The sequence below is a fragment of the Cucurbita pepo genome, chromosome 8 (assembly GCF_057944985.1).
Source record: "Cucurbita pepo subsp. pepo isolate OVF chromosome 8, ASM5794498v1, whole genome shotgun sequence".
In the NCBI taxonomy this organism is placed as follows: Eukaryota; Viridiplantae; Streptophyta; class Magnoliopsida; order Cucurbitales; family Cucurbitaceae; genus Cucurbita; species Cucurbita pepo.
Genome location: NC_141805.1, coordinates 12,765,292 through 12,793,102, shown reverse-complemented (window position 1 = coordinate 12,793,102; position 27,811 = coordinate 12,765,292). Strand labels below are relative to the sequence as shown.

The window sequence follows — 27,811 nt, the reverse complement described above, 5'->3', positions numbered from 1 at the left end:
TTCTTACTAAAAAAATTAAAAGTTTATTTTGTTTAAAATTTTGAATATTAAAGGTGAGAGTGGAAGAAAAAGAATAGAAGTTAGTGTTGGAGAGTGGAAAGGGGGGAGTGAAAGGGAGAGGCAGGCCACACCGACCAACGATTCTAAACATCAACTACAAGTAGAAGAAGACGAAGTTGGGAGAGATCAAAAAACCGCCACTCACTCTCTATTGTAGTCGCTACTGCTTGCTATCAGCTGAGGCGCGGGTGGCTCCCAACGTTTCTCCTCTTCTCCTTATCCCATTTCTCTCTTACTCCTCACATCCATAATCCCCCCATTATCCTCCCCCTCCTCCTCCTCCTCCTCCTTCTCCCATGGCGCTTCCCTCTGTTTCCTCCTCCATTTCCCGCCTCACCCCTCCCTCCCCCCTTCTCTTCCACAATCACACTCTTTCCCTTCTTGATTTCATCGCTACTCATGGCACCTCCAAGAGGATCGCCCGGAAGTCCCTCTCCTATTCCCATTCCTCTTCTCTGCTGCCTATTCGGACTTTTCGCCACCTGGGTTCCAGCCACTCTTCCTCCTCGATCAAGCCGCGTCTTCATCTTCCACGTGCTGCTTCAGCTGTGGATACCTCCGATGCTCCTCCCCAACACCAACCTAAGGTTTGTGTTTCGTGTTTTTTCGCCACTCTATTTCTTTTGCTCGTCACTCTTGCCTTTTGGTTTGTTTGCTTGAAAGCACGTTTTGGTGGTTGGGTTGAAGTTTGTCGAGCTTAATTATGATTTTTCCTTTCACTAAATATTGGGAAACGTTACTAGTTCCTGTATATAGGAGTTGGAAATAACAACCATGTTTTATTTTACTGATAACAATCGTGATGATTCAATGGGGAAGATGATCAATGCTTTTCTGTGGTGTTTGTGGGGGCGGTCTTCGACTCTTGGGATGCAATGTAAAGTAGCGACTATTGTCCTACGGTTACTTCTTCTTCCTAAGATCACCGAACTACCTTATCATTTACTTGTTCCTGAGATCATTAAACTACCAAACTACCTATCACTGTACCTTTTTCAAGCTGGAACAGTAAAGTACCTCTCATCTCATGTACTCAAAAAACTACCTGGCTTAGAAATAATAACTACATGTTACTATGCCTTTTCAGGCTAAAATAGTAAAACTACCTGTCACTACGTCACCGATAGTACTTCAGTAGTATACCCTCTATGGGTGACAACTAAGCCATGTGTAACAAGTAGAATCTAACCCATGTTGGTTGGGGTTGCGCCCTATCCGTCCCTACAAGGTACCTCGTCAACCCAAGGAGGAACTCATGACTAGGTAGTAGGACCAAAATACGTGAAACAGTAACTCATGATCTATGGATACCACAACTAGCACTCTATGGCACCTAGTGATAGTCCAACACATAACTGGGCAATAACGGGCTATCCAAATCCTAAATCATGCATAGTAAACATATAAAGGTATACATGCTTGTCATTCTCATTAAGTGATAATAATCTAACCTCAGCGTACTGGAAAGCATAGAAGCTTAATGATCTATCAGAGTTCACAATCATGCGTGCGGAAGCTATATAATTGTAAATAGAACTAAGTGGTAACTGACACTTTCTTGTATTTTTTTTTTCAATTATAAGGTGAATTTCTAATTTTTGGGCGTTTTTTTTATCTTTGATAGGGTTAGAGCAATGAGTCTTAAATCGTGAAGCATAAAAGTCCTTTAGGCTGAAGCATGTAGCACACTTTATTTTTTCTGAAATGCACAATAGAAAAATGAAAATAAATTTAAAAGATATGAAAATGTATAGCATCTTGAATGGTAAGATGATAAAAAGGTGAATTAATGAGGGCATTTTGAGAGCTATTTTTAAATCACTGGTTCGAGCCTGATAAAAAGATAGACAAGGTGTGCAAAAATTATTGCTAATCAAATCATTTAGTTATACCGGTATATATGATGTAATTTGATGTTGAACAGGTTGCAAATTTGGATGACATAATATCAGAAAGAGGAGCATGTGGAGTTGGATTTGTTGCCAACTTGGAAAACAAAGCATCCCATAAGATTATCCAGGATGCTCTTACAGCACTCAGCTGTATGGAACACCGTGGTGGATGTGGAGCTGATAATGATTCTGGTGATGGTTCAGGGTTAATGACTTCCATCCCATGGGATCTTTTTGATAATTGGGCCAACGAGCAGGGGATTCCTTCATTTGATAAGTTGCATGCTGGCGTTGGCATGGTTTTTCTCCCCAAAGATGATGATCATATTAAAGAGGCAAAAGAAGGTGATTGTTCGGTTATAATTTATCTAGTTGAACCAAATTAATTGTTTCTTTCTGTTTATTATTGTTACCATTTTTACTAAAGTGCTTTTTTTTTTTTTTTTTTTTTTTTTTTTGACAATTAACAAACATTTTCGTTGAGATTTGAGAAGTTCCAATTGATCAACTTTTGTTCAAACTCTTGAACTCAGTGTTATTGTTTTGTTTTAACTTTACGCTACAAAATGTTTTGTATTTGTTTCGGGTTTGATTCCGATATTTATAGTTCAAAACAATTTTTGATTTTTTCCTTTGGTAAACCATGGCAAATGTAGGATGAATCGATGATGAAACGATTATTGATATGATCGGTGGACTTTAGTTAGCCTTTTCCTTTCACGATCTGTCTGTCTCTTCATGAGGTTCCATCCGTGAAGAACTATAATGTGAATGCATTTTCTACCATAATTTCCCCCTGATTGTTTCTTTGTGTACATGGATTTTTGAGAGTTACATTGACATGTTTTTGTTTTTTGTTTTTTTGTTTATATTTATATTTAGTTTTGTGCACCTTTCACATGTAATAGTAGCATCAATGTTTTTTAAAGTTTGAGGTGCACTAAAGCACAACAACCTTAAAGCTGAAGTGCGAGGTGCCAAAAAAAAAAAAAAAAACCAAAAACCAAAAACCAAAAACCTGGCTCTTTTTTCATTTTTGTGAGTGTGAATATTGTAATTGAATTCTTATTTTTATTGCTCGTGTAATTAGATGAAACTATTAATCCTTGTTTTGTAGTTATTTCAAGTATCTTTAGACAAGAAGGTCTTGAGGTGCTTGGTTGGAGGACTGTTCCTGTGAAAGCTTCCGTGGTTGGTATAAATGCGAAGAAGACCATGCCTAACATTGAGCAGGTATTCGTCCGCGTAGTTAAAGAAGAGAATGTGGACGACATTGAACGAGAACTTTACATTTGTAGGAAATTGATTGAAAGAGAAGCGAACTCTAAGAGTTGGGGAAGTGAGCTATATTTCTGTTCTTTGTCGAATCAAACTATAGTTTACAAGGGAATGCTTCGCTCAGAGGTTCTTGGATTATTTTATGATGACCTTCAGAATGATCTCTATAAATCCCCCTTCGCAATTTATCATCGAAGATATAGTACAAATACTAGTCCTCGATGGCCTCTTGCCCAACCAATGAGGTTACTGGGTCATAATGGAGAGATCAACACGATACAGGTAGTTCTTGTTTATTTTTTTCGAGGTTCTACTATTTGTCTCTAATTTTATGCTGTTAGAGAGTTTATGTTATCGTTTTTTATGAGAACGGAAACAGGTTTCATTGAGGAATAAAATAAGGGAGTAAAAATTCCAAACACCTATTGGTGGATTACGTGAATGTTCTCCAATTGAAGATTGTAGAAGAAAGACTGTAATCAATAAGACGGTGTTTGCATTTACACCAAAATAAAGCATGAAAGAGAATTAAATCCATAAAACAATCAGAAGTAGAGAAAGTTTCCTTGAAGATTCTTCCACTGTTAAAATGAAAAATGTAAAACAATCAAAATACTTTTAAGCTAACTATTAATTGTTAATCAGGGGAACTTAAACTGGATGCAATCTCGAGAAGCATCCTTAAAGTCATCAGTATGGCGGGATCGTGAAAATGAAATTCGTCCATTTGGCAACTCAAAGGCATCAGATTCAGCAAATCTTGATAGTGCGGCTGAAGTAAGAATATACATTATTGGTTAAAATGCATATCCAGGGAAATGGACAATATTTATTGTCTTATGTTTGATTTGATTATTTGCTATTTTGAACACATATTACTGGTAACTTTGCACGCTTGTGTATTTTATATAAATGCTTCAATAATTGCAAATTTGTGTTGAGTGTCATGAAAGTGGTCAGTTGTTTAGTTTGTTTCTTCATCTGACTGGAAGGGATTTGAAAGGGTATTATAATAAAATTCAATTTTGTTCTAGCATTACATTTTACCTGGACTTCTATGGGAGATGGGAGGTTATTCATGTCTTGGTGAGGAGGGCTTTGCTCCGGTTGAGATAAAATTAAATTGATAAATATTAAGTGGGTAAACTTACTTATTTTGTGTAATATTGTTTTAAGGTTGTTTCTTGGCCACAAAAAATATTGATGAAAGGTCAGATTTTTTTAGTTTTTGGTATTTTGTTTATCTTTATGTTTTTTATGGTGCTACTTATAATGTAAATTGTATTTCTGTGCAAGTGGGTGCCTTGTTCTGTTATACCTTATTGTCACTTTTATCGATATTTCTGCATTTCCTTAAATAATTGGTATGTTTCTCTTGAAGCCTGAAAGATAGATAAACTCTACTGGTTTATATATTCATCGTTATTTTCCTATATTTGACTAGTTATTTTCTACTTTTTTAGTTGTTAATAAGAAGTGGCCGTGCTCCTGAGGAGGCTCTCATGATCCTTGTTCCTGAGGCTTACAAGAACCATCCTACACTGACGATCAAATATCCTGAGGTACCATAGCTTTTGACCTAATCACTTTGTCATTCCATCTCTTTCTCCCTTCTTCCCTGTAATGTACTGTTTGCACACATTCCATACATCAAATTGAATCATAGAACGCTCTATCCATAAAATTAAGTTTATGGTACAAGTTAGATTCCATGAGGGTTTGGCTACTTTGGTTCTTTTCCTTGGGTTGGATTTCTATTTCATGGACTACATTTTCCCATTATGTTTCTATGTGCTTCTGTAAGTATGCATTCTTAATAGGTGTTTTTTTTTTTCTTGTTTTTTTTTTCCCGTTGCCCTTTTGTATAATTTTAACTTAATTTTTTAACTATCCTTTTCACCTATCATATTAGTTGCCTAATCAGATCAAAATTTCACTGGAGATGATTTTTTGTTGCTTTTTGAACGTTCTCTTAGGTTGTTGACTTTTATGACTATTACAAAGGTCAAATGGAGGCTTGGGATGGACCTGCTTTATTGTTGTTCAGGTAATATCCAAATATGGTTTCCATTATGTGTTGGTAGTTATGGTAATAAGAAGTGAGTGAATAAATTCAGTCCCGCCTTGTAGTCTAAGTTTTTTATGTTAATGCTAATTCAACATAGATGTATCCAAAAAATGGTTTCCAATGCTTTAATGTTTGCAAGTTACCAAACTTCTTAGGTATCATTTGGGAGGTTTGGTATGAATGGAATCAAATGAAAATTGTTTTGGATTGGAATGAGAGGGTGGATATTGTCGAACTTCATGCTTCTTGGCGTGCTTTATTCAGTTTCTTTTACAATTACCCTTGTAACATGATTAACTTAGTTGGGAGGCTTTCTTCTAACTCTTTTGATAGGCTGAAGATATGATTATTTTAATTATTCTTTTCAAATGTGAGGCATTATCAATGGAAAGACTTGTTACCTTCCCTGAAAAAATATAGGATCATGCTGATGTCCGATTGTTGTTATTGCATTTGATATTGTGCAGTGATGGAAAAACAGTCGGTGCCTGTCTTGACCGTAATGGATTGCGCCCAGCTCGGTATTGGAGGACATCAGATAATTTTGTTTATGTTGCATCTGAGGTGTGTTCATGTTCTATTTGTTTTATTTGCACAACTTTTAGACGCCAGGTTTCAATAGTTAAAACCAATTTCAGTATGATTAGATGTATGTTCCGTCCTGTTACTTGGCCTTGACGACAACCACATAATTTGGTTGTTTGGTAGTTTGGTTGATGTTTTGATAGAATCTGATTTGAAAGGTCATGTTATCTCATTTGAAGGTCATACTGTTTCATGTATTCATTTTTTAGTTCTTCCCACTGTGCATGGACGTCTTAGTTGCCAAATCCAAACACTTATATTCTATTAGGCATTTTCTTTGTGAAATAGTGAGAAGAACATGTTCTTACGAAGATTTGAAGGCACCATTGCTATTTCAACTTTGTATTGACTGCCGTCTTCTTTATCAGGTTGGCGTCTTACCAATGGATGAGTCTAAAGTTACAATGAAAGGCCGTCTTGGTCCAGGAATGATGATTACTGCTGATTTGCAGACTGGACAGGTTCGTTTTGAATTTCTTGCTGATTTTAATTTTTGCATTCAGAGTAGAGTTGCGAGGTTTTGTTTGTGAGTTGTGGCCATGTTTGTCCAGTGGTGTAGGATAAGAACAGCCAGACCTAGTTATTTCGTTGTACAGCAATTATCATGTTTAATATGTTAGCTTTCTTAAATTATGATTATTAATATTATTTTTTTTAACAAGAAACATGCTTTCTTAAAAATGTTCAAAGGCAATAAGCCCTCATAGGGAGTGGGAGAAAGGGAAAAATACAAGAATACAAAAAATAAAATCAAACTAATGAGAGAAAATCAAAGCCTTCCATTCATACACATATAGCTAGGAGAATAAGGAGTGCCCAAATTAGAAAGAGAGCGCCTTGGTTTTCCTTAGACAATTTTTTCATGCTTCTAATACCTTACTTTACAGAAGTAATAACTTCACCTCCACTAGATAGCGAGGACAAAGATTTTTGGTTTCAATATCATTGTGGTCTTGTATTTTGGTGTCCAAATTTTGTTCCCGTACTTTCAGTAAAGGCCATCCTCATTTGTTTTTCTCCTTACTGTATCCTAACTTAATCAAGCATCTAAAATCTCTCTCCTTATAGAAGAATACACTTCTTCACTCCTGAATGAACACCAATGAAAGTGAGATTCTACTACAGTCAACACCTTCCAATCTCCCTCCTCCTTCCCCCTCCAATTTCCAGTCCCTAACTAAATCTGTCTCCCGGATCTACCGACCCCTAAAGCACCAACCTGGAATCCAATACATTCTGTCTTTCTCCTCTCCTTAAACTCATCGTTCTTCTACTTTTTCTTGCACACAGAGGAATTCACCCCAAATAAATAACTGATGAAGAATAGTTTTTGAATTGATGATCTCCTTTGGAAGACTATATGAAGAACCAACAATACATTTTATCATATCATAACCATCTCCTGATGAGGAGCACTTTTTTTTCTCTCACTAAAATCTCTATTATTTCTTTGATCCCAAACTCCCAATGTAACACTTCTATTGAAATGATATCAATTTGCAGGTCTTTGAGAATACTGAAGTTAAAAAACGTGTAGCTTTGTCACATCCGTATGGAAAGTGGATTGAGGAAAATATGCGCTCATTGAAGTCTCAAAATTTTCTTGCATCAACAGTATTGGATACTGATGAATTGCTGAGAAGCCAGCAGTAAGTTTCTTTTCGATGTCTCTTTTAAGATGTATTATACATATTGTATAGCATGTCTTGTAAATAACATCTGTAAAGAATTTTTTTATTTACTGATCCTTGTACTGGAATCTAGATGAACTCTATGGTTTCCTAATAGTCTTCCAAAAGTTTAACTTTCTAGATTAATGTGGAAATGTACGAGTTGTTAAGCATGCCTCTCTACAGGGCATAATTTGGGCAATTGGCCACTGTAAGATATTGGCCTTCTTCTTGGGGTAATCCTTCTACTATTGGCAGCTTGTAATTGGTAAGATTTGATAGGTTAGATGGGATTTATTTAGTGTTTGATTTTGTTCCTCTGGTTGGACTATCTTTTTGTAGGCCCATATGTGTTCTCTCATTTTTCTTATAGAAAAAAGCTAGGTTAGAATAGGAATATTGGAATAAAAAAATTCTGCATAGAGAGAGGTTTGAAGGAAACTAAATCTACAATGTATGTTGTACAATTTTTACTTCCTTTTTGTAATTCTTGTTGCTCTTTTTCATGCTCATCTTTGTATGGCTTAGGGTTCTCTGAGTTCATCCATGAGTTCAGAGTTCTCAAGTCCTATACTTCTTTACGCCTACCAATTTTGTATGTTTTTTTTTTTTTTTTTTGGGGGGGGGGGGGGGGGGGGGGTTCTTAAAAAAATTAGACTCAGTTTCAAGTTTAGCTTTGGGAACAACTTGACCTACTCGTGTTTTATTGTATAAACTGATAATTTATTTTCTCTTAGTGTACTTTAGTTAGGTTAGACATAGTATGTCAAGACCCTTTCCTTCACTTATTGGGAAGCTTTGCTATCCCTATTCATTCTAATTAATTCATATTGTTGCATCAGGGCATTTGGCTACTCCAGTGAGGATGTCCAAATGATTATAGAGAGCATGGCTGCTCAAGGAAAGGAACCTACATTCTGCATGGGAGACGATATTCCACTGGCAATATTGTCTCAGAAGCCACACATGCTCTATGATTATTTTAAGCAACGATTTGCACAGGTTCTCTGGAAGTTTTCTTTTCCTGATTATATAAATACTTGTGGATGTCCTTTAATCTGTTGTGGGTTTGTTCCTTTGTACAACATATTTTGTTGTTCTGCTTACCTGTCGTGTCCAAACATTATTATACGGCAGCCGGCAGATGATTGCATGGCCAACCACAAAATTACTGAACCATGAAAACTGAAGATATTATTTTCAAGCTTTCAGACTGGTCAATGCTCTCTACTGAAAGAAATTTGAGTCTAAACAGCATGGACACTCCATTTCATTTTTTTACAAAATAGCCCAAACATGTTAACTAAATGCATTTGTTCTTGTTGGAATATTTAACTTTATGCAATGAATAACATCGAGGGATAATTTTATTTCTCAAGGATGCACCATTCTCCAACAAATATTTTATAACTGAGTCAAGTATTGCATAAATTAAATGAACATCTCCCAAACAAAAAGTTGTCTTCTCATGTGGTTTCTACAACTACATTTGAGCTAGATTTCTTCTCTCTTCATATAACTTTATGTGGTGTTTAATTTTCTGTTCACTTGCTTGTTCTTTCACTTATATGTTTTTTCTTCTTTTTGTTAAATTTATTTTTACGGCAGTCTGGTAACTAACTTATTCTTTTGATTATGAGTCTGATAACGTGTGTTTGAGCATACTTGAGTCATGTTCATGCTTACAATGAAATTTATCTTAACGTAGCGTTACTTGTCATAGAACAAGGTTGTTGAGAGGAAAGTTGAAAATGGCCTCTCTAGTAGTTCTATATATCATTGACGTGATAAAATTTAGAGTTCTGCCACCTGGCACCATCATTCCCTTCTCCTCCCAATTCGTAACAGATGCAAATTAAACCATCTATTATGATTTCTGTTTTCTATAGGTTGGTTGACTTCATTTTATTTAAAGCTACTGATTATAAAGATATTTTATGCACTTGGCTGCTTCTCTTAATTTTTTGGCCTTATGGTTTTACTAATTATTAATACTTCTCTCTATGCATAAACTCACCATGTTGTACCTTTAGGTGACAAATCCAGCAATTGACCCTCTTAGAGAAGGACTAGTCATGTCTCTTGAAGTCAATATTGGAAAGCGAGGCAATATATTAGACGTAGGACCTGAGAATGCTTCTCAGGTTGAGCCTTCTTTTTTCATTCATAGTGGTTTTATATTGTATGGATATCAGAGAGTTCTTTCACAGTTAAATTTTTCCAGTGTTTTCTAATAGCCTACTGAATATCGACCAGGTAACTTTGTCTAGCCCTGTTCTGAATGAAGGAGAGCTTGAATCATTGCTAAAGGATCCACACTTGAAGGCCCAAGTATTGCCAACATTTTTTGACATACGTAAGGGTGTTGATGGTTCTCTGGAAAAAATTCTAAATAGACTTTGTGAGGCTGCTGATGAGGCCGTTCGTAATGGTTCTCAACTGCTTGTTCTATCTGATCGTTCTGAAGATCTTGTAAGTGCCATTCTGGTTTTTATATGTATCTGGAAGATTTATTGTCTACATACTTTCCGACCTATAAAATAAAAATTAAAAAAATGCACTTGAACTATAGGAGAAACTTGAACTTTATTGATAAAATGAAATATACAATAAGGGATGGGTCTTCCAACCACCGAAGGTGGATTACAAAAAAACTATAATGCTCATGGGCTATTGAAGTAAACTAATGTTTTCAATTTTTATGTGATTTTGGTTTCTCTGTGAATTTGATGTACATGTGCATGGAACAAAAATTTAATATGCGCTGCTAATGTTGTGCTTAATTTTTTCCTACATGTTTAATATATTTATTTTTCTTGTTCATTAAGCACCACAAATTTTCTGTACTGGTCCCTTCCTTTTCATGTTTTTTTTTTTTAAATTTAAAAATTTAAAAATGATTTATTTATTAAGTGTTATTATTATTATTGTCGAAGATCTTTTCCTTATTTTGTGCTGTGTCCCTTCTTCTAGGAAGCAACTCGTCCAGCAATTCCAATTCTTCTTGCTGTTGGTGCTGTTCATCAGCATCTTATTCAGAATGGCTTGCGAATGTCAGCTACAATAGTAGCAGATACTGCTCAGTGCTTCAGTACTCATCACTTTGCTTGTTTAATTGGATATGGTGCGAGGTAAATTTCATTCCCTGGAAAATTTTAGATACATCAATATATTATTTTTCCTCTAAAGGTGGACAGAAATCTGTTGGATTTAGGATTGAATTAGGTGTAGAATGCAGCCTCAATAGTTTTCAAAGATAATGTGCATTAGTCAGGAAAACGAACTTCTTTTTGTTTTTTTTATTTATTATTATTTTGAACAAGAGATAACTTTTAATTGATGTAATGAAAAGAGACTAAACCTCAAAGATATGAACTCCAAAATGTGTGAAAGAGAGTAAAGAAAACAACAACAAAACCGAACTAAGAAACAAATACATCAAGGACCATGGATATTGATGGGATACTGGATGTTAAGTTTTCTTTATTTATCTGACTTCTATTTTGATAGGCTTGAGGGTAGAGAATTATGGAGTCTTGTGTATTGTTACATTTATTTTTGGTTGTGGTTTTGGCAATTTGATACGTAGATAAACTTCTGAATTGGTGCATGGTAGTTTGTTCACTGGATAGGGGAGTTGGTGGTTTCTCATCTTCAATTTATTGATGTTGAAGTTTTCTTCCACTTGCGGTACCTGAACAACTAGCAAAAGCTGTGAAAAAGACCTGTAGTTGTGAAACCATAACAAAAATTCCACCTGAAAGCTAGACAACACCGCAAGAAGCTTTACAAAGGCTTCAAACATAGGTTCCCAATAGTTAGCAATGAAAAGTTAAGACATTTTACAAGCCTCCAATAGTTTCCATGAGCCAAGTTTTTCTATTAGCCAAGCTTGGTATTTTATTTAGCCATCCCTTTTCGGAAACTTAATGTATTTAAAATGTTTGGTTCCATCCTGAAAGTGGGCAAGGAGGAACTACTTATATTTCATTCTAGTATTGGAGTGTTGCAAGTGATATAGTGTCTACCGAGCTGAGATTTTCCTTCACGTAGTTACCAAAATTGTGCATGTGTTAGGTTTCTTGTGCTGGATGCTAGAGATTGATTAAAATGCTAACAATAAAGCCATTGGATTAGTTGTTAATTCACCAAGCTAAGAGTTTAAGGTCAAACAAATGGTGGAATTAATTTTGGGAGAAAACTAATCCAATGGCTATCACTGGTATATTTTCTATTTGATATTGAAAATGATATACGGAAGTTTTTGGTTTTGCTTCTGAAAGATTTGTACTTGAAACATGGTTAAAGGAGATTATGAAGACTAGTTTGAAGGTCATATGATAATCTGGAACAGGTGAACGTTGTTGGTTTGCATCTTGACCAGAAAGCCTGAGTAGTTTCATTCTATTCGCTTATGGTTACTTATTGTAATTCAAATAGAAATCTTTTTGAAGCCTATATTTCTTATTTGGTAATTTAATAGTTTTAACAGAATTATTTCTTAAATAGTTACCATATTAAATGGTACGTGAGTAAATATGCAGCTTAATACAGCCTAAAATCATCTTTGTAGTGCAATATGCCCATACTTGGCTCTGGAAACCTGTCGGCATTGGCGTCTTAGTAACAAGACTGTTAATATGATGCGGAATGGAAAGATGCCTACTGTAACAATTGAACAGGCTCAAAAGAACTTCTGCAAGGTATGTTTTCTTGTATTACAAGACTTTGTATTATGTTTTAATCTAACCCTTGACTTAGTTTGGTTTTGATGACTCTGTTGAAATGTTGTCTTTGAAACTTAACGGTCTTGTTGCTATGCTTTGGATGCAATTGCTATATTAGGCAGTGAAGTCTGGTCTTCTCAAAATTCTTTCTAAAATGGGCATTTCTTTACTATCAAGGTATGCTAGTTATCCTTTTGCATTTTCCATCTATTTCTAAGAAGTTGTTTTCTTATTTTTTCTGGAAACCCTATTAAGTTTTGACAACTTTTCTTGTTTTATGTGCTTAGCTATTGCGGGGCACAAATATTTGAGATCTATGGATTAGGAAAGGAGGTTGTAGATTATGCATTTTGTGGGAGCATATCAAAAATTGGTGGTTTGACGTTTGATGAGGTAAGAAAGTATCATCTGAGGTGAACCTTAAATTTTCTTGGTATGAGGAAAGAATTTGTCTGAGTAGCCAATGAAATGCTAATCTAGAATTTAAATATATTTATGTTACATAAGTTGTAGTGGATGTCTGTGTATGTATAAACTAACTAGTGTGCTATTAGAGAATCTTGACTTTGGTTTGACAAACGACTACGTGCTACTATTCTTAACCTGCGCTCGACTAGCTTGAAATTGGTTGTGCACTTTTAGCTTGACCCAGTGTGACTACTGACTGGCATTATTAAACTCTTCATGTTGAATTTGAAATTTTCTGGCATTTTGTTCTCCTTTTTCTACTAAAATATTTTTCAATGCCCTGCTGCAGTTGGCCAGGGAGACTTTGTCTTTCTGGGTCAAGGCATTTTCCGAGGATACAGCTAAGAGACTAGAAAATTTTGGATTTATACAATTCAGACCAGGAGGTATGTACTAATTGTCAAACTTGATAAAACCGTATTCAAGATTTGTTTATTGAGTACGGATTACTTACGCGTAATTAATGCCTTATACTTTCTTCTTATGATAATGATACCTAGTGGTAGACAACTTAAATAGTTGTTGGTGTTAGACGAACACGACTCTCCACAATGGTATGATATTGTCCACTTTGAGCATAAGCTCTCATGGCTTTGCAAGGCTTCCCCAAAAGGCTTCATACCAATGGAGAGAGTATTCTTGTTTATAAACCCATGATCATTCCCTAAATTAGCCGATGTGGGACTTTCATCATCCAACACCTCCCCCTCGAACAAAGTACGCCTCCCCTTAATCGAGGCTGACTCCTTTGGAGTCGTAGTCATTTTTGACTGCCTTCGAGGAGGCCTGACTCCTTTTCTTTTGGAGTTCTCTATTCGACATTTGAGGATTTACCAATCTATTGGCACGACTAAGTTTAGGGCATGACTTTGATACCATGTTAGACGAACACGACTCTCCACAATGGTATGATATTGTCCACTTTGAGCATAAGCTCTCATGGCTTTGCTTTGGGCTTCCCCAAAAGGCCTCATACCAATGGAGAGAGTATTCTTGTTTATAAACCCATGATCATTTCCTAAATTAGCCGATGTGGGACTTTCATCATCCAACACCTGTTAGACGAACACGACTCTCCACAATGGTATGATATTGTCCACTTTGAGCATAAGCTCTCATGGCTTTGCTTTGGGCTTCCCCAAAAGGCCTCATCCCAATGGAGTTAGTATTCCTCACTTATAAACCCATGATCATTCCCTAAATTAGCCGATTTGGGACTTTGTTCATCCAACACCTCCCCTCGAACAAAGTGCGCCTCCCCTTAATCGAGGCTCAACTCCTTTGGAGTCTTAGTCATTTTTGACTGCCTTCGAGGAGGCTTGGCTCCTTTTTCTTTTGGAGTTCTTTGTTCGATACGCCCCCCCTTAATCGAGGCTCGACTCCTTTGGAGTCCTAGTTATTTTTTACTGCCTTCGAGGAGGCTTGGCTCCTTTTTCTTTTGGAGTTCTTTGTTCGATACTTGAGGATTTACCAATCTATTGGCATGACTAAGTTTAGGGCATGGCTCTGATACCATGTTAGACGAACACGACTCTCCACAATGGTATGATATTGTCCACTTTGAGCATAAGCTCTCATGGCTTTGCTTTGGGCTTCCCCAGAAGGCCTCATCCCAATGGAGTTAGTATTCCTCACTTATAAACCCATGATCATTCCCTAAATTAGCCGATGTGGGACTTTGTTCATCCAACAGTTGGAAGGTGTCGGAGTGCTTTTTATTATTATGATTAAAAGTTAATTCCAAGTTCAACAATTCCTTTCCTGTCTCATGTGTGTTGGCACATGGTTATAGTTCTTTATGGTTACTTGGAGGAAAAAATAGGTTCTTAAGAACTGTCTTTTTGTGTGATAAAGGGGAGTATCATGGAAACAACCCTGAGATGTCAAAGTTGCTCCATAAAGCTGTGCGCCAGAAAAATGAAAGTTCTTATGCAGTATATCAGCAGCATTTGGCTAATCGGCCTGTGAATGTAAGTGTTGATGATGCATTTTAGCCGTCCTTTGAAGATTTTAATAAATATTTATGAGATTAAAGCATTTATATTGAATTTAACTGGCGTGTAAATGTTCTCATTAAATCATACAGGTTCTTCGCGATCTTCTGGAGTTCAAAAGTGATCGTGCTCCAATTCCTGTGGGAAAGGTTGAACCAGCAACATCTATTGTTCAACGCTTTTGCACTGGTGGAATGTCACTTGGGGCTATTTCAAGGGAGACTCATGAAGCAATTGCTATTGCAATGAACAGAATTGGTGGTAAATCCAATTCGGGAGAAGGTGGTGAGGTAGTTTATTTTATGCTTTTGCGACAGTGTTTCATAAAAGTTACTGTGTTATTATCTACTCTTTTAACAGCATTAAAACTACAGGAAGTGTACTTCCAGACATAATGACTTTCCCATTATAATTACTATACAGGATCCTATTCGTTGGAGACCTCTATCAGATGTTGTTGATGGGTATTCCCCTACGCTGCCACATTTGAAAGGCCTTCAGAATGGCGATACTGCTACTAGTGCCATTAAGCAGGTAGCTCCTTTAAACTTCTCATTTATGATACTATAACTTGTATCAAGACCCTGATTGTGTAATATTTTTCTCAGCATATTAATACTATATTTCTTCTTTCAATTACTCCACCATGTCCTCATCATGTTGCATTCTAGTAAAGAACAAGAATGTACATTTTTATCCTATGTAGAGGTACATAGCTAATGTACGGTCGAAAATTGATTGATTGTTGATAAGGAAAATTTAGCTGTACTTTCTTTCTAAAATGTTGTTTTTTATTTTATCTTCTTCAGGTTGCTTCTGGACGTTTTGGTGTCACTCCGACATTCTTGGTCAATGCTGATCAATTGGAAATCAAAATTGCACAAGGTGCAAAGCCGGGAGAAGGTGGCCAATTACCTGGAAAGAAAGTTAGTGCTTACATTGCAAGGTTGAGAAATTCAAAACCTGGTGTTCCGCTCATATCTCCACCTCCACATCATGACATTTATTCTATAGAGGATCTTGCGCAGTTGATCTTTGACCTTCATCAGGTAGTTCTTTGTGGCTTGCTGAATGTACTCATTTTATATTAGTTAGTGATGGAAATGCTTCTGGAACTCTGATGAAAACCATCGTTCATTTCATTACATAAATAGGTGAACCCAAAGGCTAAGGTATCAGTAAAGCTTGTGGCTGAAGCTGGAATTGGAACAGTGGCTTCTGGGGTTGCTAAGGGTAATGCTGATATCATTCAGGTATCTATAATTCAAGTTTCCACCCGTTTATGGAGCAGTCTGTAATGTATGTGCTACAATATAAGTGAAGTTCTGTAACTTATTTGGTAATGTTATAGTTTTTTACTTCCAGAGATTCGAGATTAGTATCAATCATTTTGTTATATAATTCAGAACTTTGATGACTTGTGCATGCTAGACTTAAAACACTAATTATGTTGGGGACTAAATTGGATTCGATCATTTTGCTGTGTTTTGTCAACTACTTATTCTTGGTTTAAGGCAGTTAATTCTTTTACATACATTCTTTATCTTTTACTTTAGAAAGCTTAACCCCCTCTTCTCGGGTTGTATTGAAGTACAAAACAGAAGCCAGAAAGTTTCCTTTCATGTTGTCAAGCCGTAAGCAGGAAAAAATAAATAATTTGTAGAACAGGAAAAGAAGTATGCTATTTGTTTTAATGGTTATGCCTGCGACACCATTGATTTGGATGATTCATGTATTTGATATGCCTTGCAGATATCAGGGCATGATGGTGGAACAGGAGCTAGTCCTATAAGTTCTATTAAGCATGCTGGTGGCCCTTGGGAACTTGGAGTGACAGAAACACATCAGGTTGTCATGTACATTATTATCTTATTTGTAATCATTACTTTGTTCCTTTTGAAGATATGGTTTGTAATCATTGAACGACAATATGCAGACCCTCATTGAAAATGGACTTAGAGAAAGGGTCATTCTTAGAGTTGATGGTGGCTTTAAAAGTGGAGTTGATGTCTTAATGGCCGCAGCAATGGGTGCGGATGAATATGGTTTTGGTTCAGTTGCCATGATTGCTACTGGTTGTATAATGGCCCGCATATGCCATACTAACAACTGCCCAGTTGGTGTTGCCAGTCAGGTATTGAATACGGAGCTATGAAACTTAGAGACTGTCTTGAATCTGTTTCGAAGGAAACTTTCTATTTTTGTATGAAAACTTTGTATAATGACTCGTAAGAGTTAATGTTATTGTGGATGTTGAAACCATTCACACATTAGCAATTCAACCTCTGGTTCATATTTGTATGGAGTTCGATATGTGTCTGAATGCTACTATTTCTTTCCCTTTTCAGAGAGAGGAGCTACGTGCACGTTTTCCTGGTGTACCTGGGGATCTTGTTAACTATTTTCTTTATGTCGCTGAGGAGGTTATTTCTATTCCAGCCATTTTAGTCTTTCATTTGTTTATACTTTCATTTGGTAATCTTTCTAGTTCTTATCCTGCTCAGTTGATCCTATGGTGTGTGAATCAAATTTTATTGTTTGTTTCAGGTTAGGGGTACATTGGCCCAGCTGGGATATGAGAAGTTGGATGATATAATTGGAAGAACAGAATTATTAAGACCTCGGGATATCTCTTTGATGAAGACACAACATCTCGATCTCAATTATATTCTATCTGTATGTATTTAGATGGAACCACTTTAAATTTTGATTTTGCATTCTGGGTGTTATAATAGGATTATATCACCATGCAATTATGTTTTTATTTATTAGTGTTCTTATGTAACCATCTTAAACGTACTTACAGAGTGTTGGATTACCAAAAGAGAGCAGTACTGAAATACGCAATCAAGATGCTCACACAAATGGTCCTATTCTGGATGATATCATCCTCTCAGACCATCAGGTATGAATGGAGATGATAAATGATCCTCAGTTCAACGAGAATAGTGCAATATTTTTTCTTGATTTTTTTCTCTTATCATCTCTTTAGGACATGATTACCCATTTTTTTTAGAACCTAATTACTTATGCATAACTTTCACCAACTGTTATATGGATATCCCATTGATCGTACTGTAAAGATTTAAGCCGTACCTTCTTTTTCTTTAGTTTATAGCTTTGTATTTGTTTGGTGGCTCTAAACTATTCTTTTGCTCTATGGATAAAAGCGCATTAGGTTGTTTTTCTCTGACCTTAAGCTCACTGGTTTTTTTTTTTTTTTTTTTTTTCCCTTTTTCTTGACCGTTCTCTTTTGTTTGTAATCATTGTATGACTTGTTTGTTTTCTGGTTCTATTTCTTCTACTCTCGTTGGGCATTTGTATTCTTTGAACATTTTCCTTTTCATTCTTGTAAAAAATTTCCTGCAAGTTTTACGCAAGGATGGAGGGTTCCGGTTGTGGTCTAACATGTTGATGAGCCTGAAACAACCTACTATATTTCTTCCTGTCAATCTTTTGAGCTCTGACTTGACACTCAATGCTAAGCATAGTTACTTTATTGATCAAAACGTTTATAAGAACTAAAATGTCAATTCTGGTAATTAAACTTACGTAGTATAGGCGGAAAAGAACTTCTGAACTGAAATTTTACTTTTAATGTTTCTATGAGTGAGGAATATGTAGAAAGTAAAAATGTGGTGATCTGAGTTTTGTTCACTATTTGTTCTATTAGCAACACTTTTACTTCTAAAGAACATGTGACAAGAAAAAAAAGCTATTTTCTGGACTTATCTGACCATGTCCTGAATTCATTTTCTAAAATTGTTTTTTAATTTATGTATCCAGATATTAGATGCAATCGAGAATGAGAAAGTAGTACAAAAGACAGTAAAGATATACAACATTGATCGTGCTGTTTGTGGGCGTGTAGCTGGGGTGATTGCAAAGAAATATGGCGACACTGGTTTTGCTGGCCAACTAAACATTACGTATGATTCAAATTTTAATGAACTATTACTAATGTCACGAGAAGTAAATTGGAAGGCATAGTCATATGTTGGCGCACACCGTATAAGTTTTCTTTCATTTATTCAGGTTTACAGGTAGCGCTGGACAATCATTTGCATGCTTTCTTACACCCGGAATGAACATTCGGCTTATTGGAGAGGCCAATGATTATGTGGGAAAGGTATGGCGTAATGTCCAGTTCGGACATTACGAGCGATATTATTGTTTTATGTATTAATATTATATAAGTTCTTACTCTAATTGTTTATAATCCAAGGGTATGGCCGGAGGTGAACTAGTTGTAACTCCAACTGAAAACACCGGGTTTGTTCCTGAGGAAGCAGCCATAGTGGGGAATACATGTCTGTATGGAGCAACCGGCGGTCAAGTTTTTGTTAGAGGAAAAGCCGGGGAGAGGTTTGCTGTCAGAAATTCTCTGGCGGAGGCAGTGGTTGAAGGAACTGGTGACCATTGCTGTGAGTACATGACTGGTGGTTGTGTTGTTGTACTTGGCAAGTATGTAATTTCTCTTTATCCAAGTTATCCGCCATTATCTGGGTTGGTATTAGAGAGAACTATACTGAGACCATTTTTTGTGTCCAAATTATTAGAGTGGGAAGAAATGTAGCTGCTGGAATGACCGGAGGCTTGGCTTATATCCTTGATGAGGATGATACTCTTATTCCCAAGGTTTTTGTTCTTCATTCTAGCCATTCTTCACTTCTAATATCCATCCTCATGCTTTTTCCTTTACTTTTTATGTGAAGCTATATGCGTGAATTATGCTAGGCTCTGGATTATTGCTATAGTAATAGTCTGAGACGATAATCCTGTGAAATATGAGCAGGTCAACAAAGAAATTGTAAAAGTTCAGAGAGTAACAGCACCTGTGGGACAGATGCAGCTGAAGAGCCTTATTGAAGCTCATGTTGTAAGTATTTTCCAATTTACAGAAACTCTTAAACATTTGAAGATCGAACCGTTGATTCCATTTGAAACGCTATCGAAATATCTGTGAACTGAGATATGTATTTCTGACAAATAGGAAAAAACTGGTAGCACCAAAGGTTCCGTCATCCTGAGCGAGTGGGAGACTTATTTACCGCTTTTCTGGCAACTGGTTCCGCCTAGTGAGGAAGATACCCCAGAAGCTTGCGCTGAGTATGAGAGAACAGCTACTGGAGAAGTGACTTTCCAGTCCGCCTAAACGATCAAAGCAACAATTGCTATGATCGTGTGATGAATTTGCAAAAGCTGCAACTCTACAGCTTACGGGATTGGAATGGGAATTCTTGATCTGAAAAATGCTTCAGATCTCAGCAGCGAAGAGAAGCAGTAAGCCTTCTCTTGTTTCGTTCCCTCTGTAAATATGGTTTGCAGCAGAAACAGAATATTATGTAGATTTCATGTAGTTTAGACTTCATGATTCATGTTGAAGCAAAGCATCTGTTAGTTCTGTGATTAAAAATAAGTATAGCCTTGGCTCATTATTGTTGGCCATTGCTTTCTTTGCTTTCTTGCATTTCGGGGTACAAAATTCTCTGAGTATTTTGTATTCACCTTCTGGGAACATGAAGAACAATGTTTATTCTTATAAACTACCGAATGCTTTTATTTTGAAATGAAAGTTGTTTGTTTGACGTATGAGTTGCCTTGATTCTTGATTTCTGAAATAGGGGTGGATGTTTTTCAATGCTTAATGTTCATACCAGTTTGCTAGTGTCTTTACCATCTTCTATCATCTATTGTCCAACCCTTGTCGTATGTTGTAGCTTAGTGACAGCATTTAGAAATGTCAGTAGCTTGGTGAGGACTGATTGCCTAGGGCGTATTAAGGCAGCTTCCTTAGAGCTTGTTTTTCGTGAGTTTGGAAGAGGGAATCCGACTCTCACAACTCAAGCCCACCCACCATTAGCAGATATTGTCATCTTTTGGTTTTCCTTCTCGGACTTACCCTCAAGATATTGTCCTTGCTGGCACTCATTTCCCTCTCCAATCGATGTGGGATCTCACAATCCACTCTCCTTTAGGACTTAACGTCCTTGAAGATACACTGCTCAGTGTCTGGCTCTAATACTGTCTGTAACAGATATGGTCCTTTTTGGGTTTTTAATTTGTGCAAATATTGTAGAACACCTAAAAATAGGTTGAAAATCAAGTTCGATAATAACATTTTAGAACGATGAAGCTCCCAACCTACCTAGTTTGAAGCAGGTCGAGTTAAATGAGCATCGATGAAGTTTTGTTAATCGATTTCATTTGGATTGTTTTGATAAACTAACTCCAAACCCAGGGCTACATAATCCCAAATCTAAGCAGTTTTGGTGTCTTGACACCCATCCTTGGACAAGGTTGAAGAAGAAGGCTCCCCCTCATCGTCTTTCTCCTCTTCCAAAGGCTTATAAGTGTAGAACCAAGCACAGACCACATAGTAGACCAGGTTCAAAACCTGAATCCCACTCACAAGCCAATAGTAACGCTCCAACCTCCCTCTGTTAAGGTTCCTATCCGGCAACCAATTATGCTCTTTCCCACTGTACTTATGCACTAAAGACACCATCAAAGTCCCCACATAGTTCCCCATCGATATTGCCAGCCAGTACAGCGCCGTCGCCGTACTCCTCAAGCTCTCCGGCGACTGGTCGTACATGAACTCCAAATGCCCCACCGACATGAAAACCTCCGCGATCCCGTGCAGCCAAAACTGGGGCACCAACCAAAACACGCTGAAGGGGATGGTCGCCGTTGGGTCGTCGAGTAAATTGTGTTCGGCGGCGACTTTCTTTCGTCGGATCTCGATAAGGGAGGAGACGAGGGTGGCGAGGATGTTGATGGCGAAGCCGACGCCCATGCGCTGGAGGCAGGTGATGCCGGAGGGGTTTTTGGTGAACCTTCTGGCGAAGGGGACGAGGAGGCGCTCGTAGAGGACGAGGCCGGTGAGCATTGAGAGGATGCCGAAGATGGAGAGGCTGGCCGGAGGGATTTCGAATGTGGGTGTTAGGTGGCGGTTCATTGTGCGGGCTTGTTGGACTGTGAAGCTGTGTTGGTGGGAGGAGGCTGTCACCAGCAGGATTCCGGCCGCCCATATTGGAAGCATTCGGATTATGGATTTTAGCTCTTCGATTCGGTGGACGGTGGCGAGGCGCCACAGATTTGGTGGGTCGCTTGTTGATTCGTCGGTTGTTATGACGGCGGCCTTGTCCAGCCACCTGAAAATGTAGCCATCACAAGAAAATTAAAAATAAAAACTATCCATTTCAAAGAAAAAAAAAGATAACTTTTATTTCCAAATATAATTTCTATTAAAAACCTCATCGTAAATCTAATAATATTTTATTTAAAAAAAAAAAAAACCTGTCAAGCAATTGGACAAGGTCGAGGACGAAAAATAAAATTTCATCCCCGACCTCATTTAGCTAACAAGATTTTATTCAATTTTTCATTCTCGCCCTATTCAGGGGTTGAACTCTTGTGGGTTAAATGACATTGAGTAGTCTTATGGATTAAATGACGTCTGTACTTCTCATGATCAAAATCCATAAATAATCTTTGTGAGTTAAATTAAAGAAATTTATAATTAAACATAGTTAATTATGATAGCTTACTTGAATTGATCGGTGTGGACTAGCCTTCCCTGTATGGCAATGGCAGCATCAAGCTTATGGTTCCGATACAAGAGCCTCGGGTCCTCCGGAAGGGAAGCCTTTCTCTTCTTGACAGCCGCCACGACAACCTGAGTCAACCGAACCAACGGACTGCCACTGGGCTTGAGTTTGTTGTAGAGAGGCGAGCCAAGAACGAAGGCCACAACAGACAAGGCCATGGCAATGGTGGGAAGGCCAAAGCCCCAGCCCCATCCAACGTTGTCTTGAATATAGACCACCACAGTGAGAGCTGTGAGAGTGGCCAGTCCCATGCAGAAATAGTACCAGTTGAAGAAGTTCCATGTCCGGCCCGCCACGCCCACCTTTGTCATGTCAAACTGGTCGGCAGCAAAGGCAACGACGCAAGGCCGAATGCCACCCGCGCCAAGGGACGTGAGGAGGAGAGCAAGGTAAAGGACTGTTAGTTGCGTGGTGGAGGCTTGTATGCAATTGAGTTGGGTTGGACAGGGCGGTGGGTGGAGCCTTGGGATTATGGCAGAAATGGTAATCGTAGCCATTCCCTACGACAAAAAAAAAAAAAAAAAAAAAAAAAAAAAAAAAAAAAAAAAACAATATGAAAACTTTGAAAAATTTAGAGATTAAAATGAAACCGAACACAATATCAAAAAAAGGACGCATACGAGCTCATAAATGATGGAGGCAAAGGTGATGGTCCAGAAGCGGCCAGCGAACGAGTCAGCGATGAGAGCGCCAATGAGGGCAGTGAAGCTGGAAGTAGCAGCAAAATTGGTGAGAATGTTTGAGGCCGGAACAAGAGGCATGTTCAAATCTTGTGTCAAATATGTTATTATGTTGGCATGGAATCCGGTGCTTGCAAATCTATCGCATACTTCATTTCCTGCAAATAAAATATAAATTCTTAGTTATTCAACTAAATTAATTCCAATGGACTTCAATATTTATATTCATAATTCGATTAAATATTAACCCTAAACCCCATTTATTTAAAAAAAAATATATTTTAATTTATTTCATTCACGGGGGACAAATATTTTGCTCCCTATTATTATGGACAAAGAAAATGGCACAAACCCCAAGGCTTCATAAATATTTTAGTTAATTTCAATATACTCTATTACATTTCATATCATAAACTGTGTGCTCTTCTAATTGTATCAATTAGTAAATTTAATTACTTAGTTTATTCTACACATAATTATCAAAAAAAAAAAAAAAAAATCATAAAAGAAAAATATAGAATACGATTACCATTACGAGAATAGCTTTAGCAAAAGAGAGAAAGAAGGATACCGAGAATGAAAGGCATTGTCTTGACGCCACCGAGCTTCCTCTCCTCCTTGGTCTCCATCTCCTGTTTCTCGGCCATTCCCTTCTCAGCATCAGCACTCACACTCAAGGACTCCATCTCCATTTCTCTCCCCATTTTCACACCTCCCCTTCACCCCCCCCCCCTATTTATAAGGGCATCAGGACAAATACGGTGCGTTTTATAAGACCTTCTCATTATCTGAATGTGGGGTGGGGTCCTCCAAAACTCGACCCACTTTGGCCAATGGCATGTGACCCTCCCTGACACTGCCACTTTCTTTCTACTAATTTGGTCCAAATTATTGAGGGTTGGTTGTTCTTATTTGAACCCTTTGCATATGGATCTCACACACACACACACACCACCATTGTTTTGTTGTGAGCCTTGTAGCTTTAGGTGTTGGCTTTATCTCAAATTTGACTCAACTCAAATTTCTTTTACACTCTATACCATATGGTTGGTGTGAAAGGAATATGTTGCAATCATTTAGATTTCTTATCTATTACCTCCTTTTGATATCGTGTTAAATTGTAGTTCTCGGCTTAGAAGTTCAAGTTGCTTCGAATTATGGATACTTCAAATTATTAATCTTGAAAACTATCAATAAAAACATCATTGGAGGACGGAAATATTCTAATTTCTGGGTTGATAATACACGTTAGCTTTAGGTTAGATCTCATTTTGGTCCATAAGTAAATATATCAATTTCTATACCATTTAATGCGATCATGAATGGATATCTTTGGTTCATAACCATTCATCAAACCAACTATTACTTTTGCAACAAAATTGTGAAAACCATGCAAGAAGACAAGCATAAATGGAGCTCTAATAGGTAATGTTTTAATATAGCGGAGCTAGATAGCTATAACGTTGAAAATGATATTTTGAAAGTGATGCAACACCATTAAACTTAGAATATGAGGTCTATGTTCCACAAGATCCAAAACCTTTGGATGATTCTTGAGATTTTCTTGATTAGGGTTTCTACAAACCCTCTTTGTCATCTTGTTCTTCAGATTCCAAATGATTTCCATTCATCTTCACAACCCTTATCTTCTTTTATCCAATAATTCTTTTCTAAATCATATGTATTTTGCTTCCACACATTTTCTAAACTTGGTCGAAAGTTAGAGTTCCATCAAGAATTTTGACAAGTGAAGTTCGTATAAGTGAAAGATGTAAGTTCACCAAATATGGTGTCAATCAAATATGTGTTCGAATATAGTATGGGGGAGACTTAGTTCTAGATAGAGACGTAGTAGATATCGAAAACCTATAAAATGCTACGAGAATTAGCTCGAGAATTATCTGAGAATTTGCTCAGATAAAAGTCTCAATTCTAAAACTTAAAAGTCTCCAACTTTAAAACTTAGAAAAATTAAAGGAACATCATTCAACAATCATAAAGTATATATCCACGTTCACAGGATGATAAGATGGTAAGTTTATGGTCCAAATCTCATATATAAAAAAAATACAAGTTGGCTTTAAAAAAAAAATAGTTATGTCGTGAAGTGTTGATGGGTTTGTCTGAAACACAATCCAAAATGGATCACAGTGAGGCCACATAAGGCGAGAGAGAGAGAGAGAGAGAGCGAGAGAGAGAGAGAGAGAGATCCGGAGATCCGGAGACTCTTTATAAGTGTGTGAAAACCTTCCCTTGATTTCTTTTTATTGGCTGAGTTCAAATCATTTTTTACCTATTTTATGTTATTAATTTTTCTGTATCTGTCTTGATTCTTTCCTTTTAGTTTTTTCTTTTTCGTAGACAAAGATGGAGGAGGACTCATTTTAATTAAAAAATTAACAAGTTTTTTAATTCTAGTCAAATACTAAAATAAAGAATAATAGTAAGAAATGATAACACCTTAATTCTATATTATCTTTTTCTGTATCATAAGAATCAAATAATAAATCTTCATTCTTGTTTCGATTTTGGTTGTTTCAAAGAGATTTTGTGTTTTCAAATAAAATTAATAATTTTATTGAAAAAAAGGATGAAATAAAATAAATGAGAAAATGAGAGGTAACCAATGACGAAAATATGCTGCAAGGAGAACAGTGCCCACACAGCACGCATTTTTGCATCAAAGGTACAATGTCTACAAGTAGGGAGATCATTCAAATTTCAAGTAAATGTTGAAAACATGGTGGTAGAGTGAAGATTACGGAAAATAATTTGCTCTACTTCAAACTTACATGCTTGTTTGATAGCCAAAGAATAACCAATATTTAGTAGAGTTTCACCTATCCTTACTGACACATTTTCTTCCTGACTGTTATATAAACATTATGACACAAGATGAGGTTATGCAGAAAAGGGATCATGTGAAGGGCCAACATCATGACCTATGTGGCGCTGAACAAGCCGCTGAAGATCATCCATCACCTTCCTTTCGCGTTTAGCTCTTTCTTCATAGTTATACATTGCCAGAGCTCTTCTATCTTCAGCACTGTAAACTTGGTTTTCTTTTCTAATACGGATTGCATTCATTCTCTGATGCCTGCTACCACTCATCACATACCCAAGGGTCTCAAAGTTCTGAATTTCCTCAGCTGAAAGACCCACTTCACCACGCCGTGGAATACGCTTCCCTTGCTGAACATACTGTGCAATGGCGTCACCTTCCCCAGGCCTAAGCGCACCACCATAGCTAATATGGCCCTCAGCTCTTGGCAGTGGCATTGGTCCAACTGGCATCTCATTATCAAATGCAGGTTTCTTCTGTGCCTCCAAAATTTCATTAATCTTCAAAGCTTCAGCATTGATCTCCGCAATCTTCTCTCCATCAACCTTTAATTTACTGTTAGCATCAACATCTTCAGAACCAGAATTTTCCTCAGAAGAGGAACTTTTACTCTCCGTTGACGAGGCCTTCCGCTTCCTCAATTTTTCACCTTCACTTTCCTCAATCTCATTATCTGTGGCACTGTACTTCCACTTCACCGCTTAGTCCGACTCCTTTTCTTCGACCTGACACGGTCGCCATCATCAGAATCATCTGTCTCACTTCCTTCACTTCACTGTATCTACTTGTTAAAGATCATGTATTTGTTTAGATTGCTGTTTGTTAGTTAGTATCTAATTAAATCTCCTTCCTCTGATTCACTTTCCTCCTCACTCTCGGTGTTCGGTGTCGCTGTCCGACTCTGTTTCACTAAGTGACGATTTTCTACTTGTATGCCTGGAACCCGAAATCTTCAACCTCCTCCTCCTTCTTGATTTTGTATCAGGTAATTCGGAATCAGAGGCAGAGTCAGAATTCTTTGTTTTATCAGATACACATTTCTCTTCATGTTTCTTTCTTTCGCTAGAATCACTTAAATCTCCATCGTCGCCATATTTGTCCGAAATCTCATCAGCCCTGTCCTCATACTCGTCCTTCTCATTCCTAGGTGGACTAGGGGTCACTCTCCAAATACAATGCTTCAATGCCTTCCGGAGCTTCTGCCTCTTCAACCTCCTATATTCCTCATACTTCAACCCCTTCAGCTCCTCATCCGAATCCGACTCTTCAGATGCTCTTCCATTCCTGTCCAGATACGCCCGCCCTCCGGCACGCCCAAATCTCTTGGGTACACCGTTCTGGTCTCCATCAGCCCTAGGGCTCCGTCCAACGTCCGCGTAGCCAGGCGAGGAAGATCGACGACGATGATTGTAGCGATCGTAAATTTCGTAGCTAGGGCTACGACGGCGGCGGTAATCGCCACGGGAAGCATCGGAGTCCGGAGAGCAGCGATGACCGCCGTTTTCTCCATCGCATCGGTGTCTTCTATCTGGAATTTCCAGGATAGACCCTAACCTAGCCATCGAACTATCTTCGGTATCGCAAACTAAATGGGCGTTGAATTTATCTCCCGGCAGTCGGTTGTAGCACGATTGGACTCCAGAATTTTATCTCAGCTTCCGAAGTACGGGGTCTGAAGTTATTGAAAGGGTTCCAAATTGTTAATTAGCAGAAGAGAATAGGATGAGAGGATTCCAATGAGAAAAACGAAAAAACAAAAGGAAGCTCGTACCTGATAGCAAGAACACAGAAGGAGAGAGAATGTGAAGATGAAAGAGAGCGAGAATGGGCGCCAATATATATAGATATATTTATATTCATATTTATATTCATATTTGGAAGCAAAATATACAAAAGAATTTAAATATTTTTAATAAATTGAGAAAATCAAATTT

General features: G+C 37.4%; 3 protein-coding genes across 4 annotated transcripts; 1 reads left to right on the top strand and 2 right to left on the bottom strand.

Annotated features, from left to right (window-relative positions):
* Positions 1 to 87: 87 nt before the first annotated feature.
* On the top strand, positions 88 to 20,334 carry LOC111800589 (ferredoxin-dependent glutamate synthase, chloroplastic). Of its 2 annotated transcripts, none has more exons than XM_023684356.2 (33): positions 88 to 647; positions 1,985 to 2,297; positions 3,070 to 3,512; positions 3,876 to 4,007; positions 4,694 to 4,792; positions 5,207 to 5,277; positions 5,766 to 5,862; positions 6,252 to 6,344; positions 7,387 to 7,532; positions 8,396 to 8,555; positions 9,587 to 9,697; positions 9,810 to 10,025; positions 10,527 to 10,684; positions 12,127 to 12,256; positions 12,399 to 12,457; positions 12,568 to 12,673; positions 13,038 to 13,134; positions 14,603 to 14,718; positions 14,835 to 15,032; positions 15,166 to 15,276; positions 15,552 to 15,791; positions 15,897 to 15,995; positions 16,495 to 16,590; positions 16,679 to 16,876; positions 17,091 to 17,165; positions 17,290 to 17,418; positions 17,549 to 17,647; positions 18,529 to 18,671; positions 18,778 to 18,871; positions 18,968 to 19,206; positions 19,302 to 19,380; positions 19,538 to 19,621; positions 19,736 to 20,334. In XM_023684356.2, the coding sequence occupies exons 1-33, from the start codon at positions 357 to 359 to the stop codon at positions 19,895 to 19,897; spliced, it is 4,884 nt and encodes a 1,627-aa protein (XP_023540124.2). In that variant the 5' UTR covers positions 88 to 356; the 3' UTR covers positions 19,898 to 20,334. The 2 variants fall into 2 exon arrangements, with proteins under 2 accessions (XP_023540124.2, XP_023540125.2); XM_023684357.2 differs by lacking the exon at positions 88 to 647 and having other exon boundaries at positions 2,156 to 2,297; positions 3,070 to 3,185; positions 3,251 to 3,512.
* Positions 20,335 to 20,927: 593 nt separating this feature from the next.
* LOC111800591 (protein NRT1/ PTR FAMILY 3.1) lies at positions 20,928 to 23,760 on the bottom strand. The gene is made up of 4 exons (XM_023684358.2): positions 23,607 to 23,760; positions 22,976 to 23,193; positions 22,296 to 22,855; positions 20,928 to 21,899 (listed from the first exon to the last, which is right to left on the bottom strand). Exons 1-4 carry the CDS (start codon positions 23,737 to 23,739, stop codon positions 21,002 to 21,004), a joined length of 1,809 nt encoding a protein of 602 aa, XP_023540126.2. The 5' UTR covers positions 23,740 to 23,760; the 3' UTR covers positions 20,928 to 21,001.
* Positions 23,761 to 25,662: 1,902 nt separating this feature from the next.
* On the bottom strand, positions 25,663 to 27,673 carry LOC111800198 (uncharacterized). Its single transcript, XM_023683791.2, is given in 3 exon segments — positions 25,663 to 26,574; positions 26,577 to 26,763; positions 26,765 to 27,673. Coding segments are annotated over 3 exon segments (1,500 nt in total). The 5' UTR covers positions 27,440 to 27,673; the 3' UTR covers positions 25,663 to 25,936.
* Between the last annotated feature and the right edge of the window lie 138 nt (positions 27,674 to 27,811).

Excerpts from the sequence above, each read along its gene's own strand:
- LOC111800589 (XM_023684356.2), top strand. The coding sequence starts at position 357 with ATGGCGCTTCCCTCTGTTTCCTCCTCCATTTCCCGCCTCACCCCTCCC. Across the intron at positions 4,008-4,693 it reads ATCTTGATAGTGCGGCTGAA|TTGTTAATAAGAAGTGGCCG; the intron begins GTAAGAATATAC and ends CTACTTTTTTAG. Across the intron at positions 5,863-6,251 it reads TTGTTTATGTTGCATCTGAG|GTTGGCGTCTTACCAATGGA; the intron begins GTGTGTTCATGT and ends CTTCTTTATCAG.
- LOC111800591 (XM_023684358.2), bottom strand. The coding sequence starts at position 23,739 with ATGGGGAGAGAAATGGAGATGGAGTCCTTGAGTGTGAGTGCTGATGCT. Across the intron at positions 23,194-23,606 it reads GACAATGCCTTTCATTCTCG|GAAATGAAGTATGCGATAGA; the intron begins GTATCCTTCTTT and ends TTTTATTTGCAG. Across the intron at positions 22,856-22,975 it reads CCTCCATCATTTATGAGCTC|GGAATGGCTACGATTACCAT; the intron begins GTATGCGTCCTT and ends TTTTTGTCGTAG.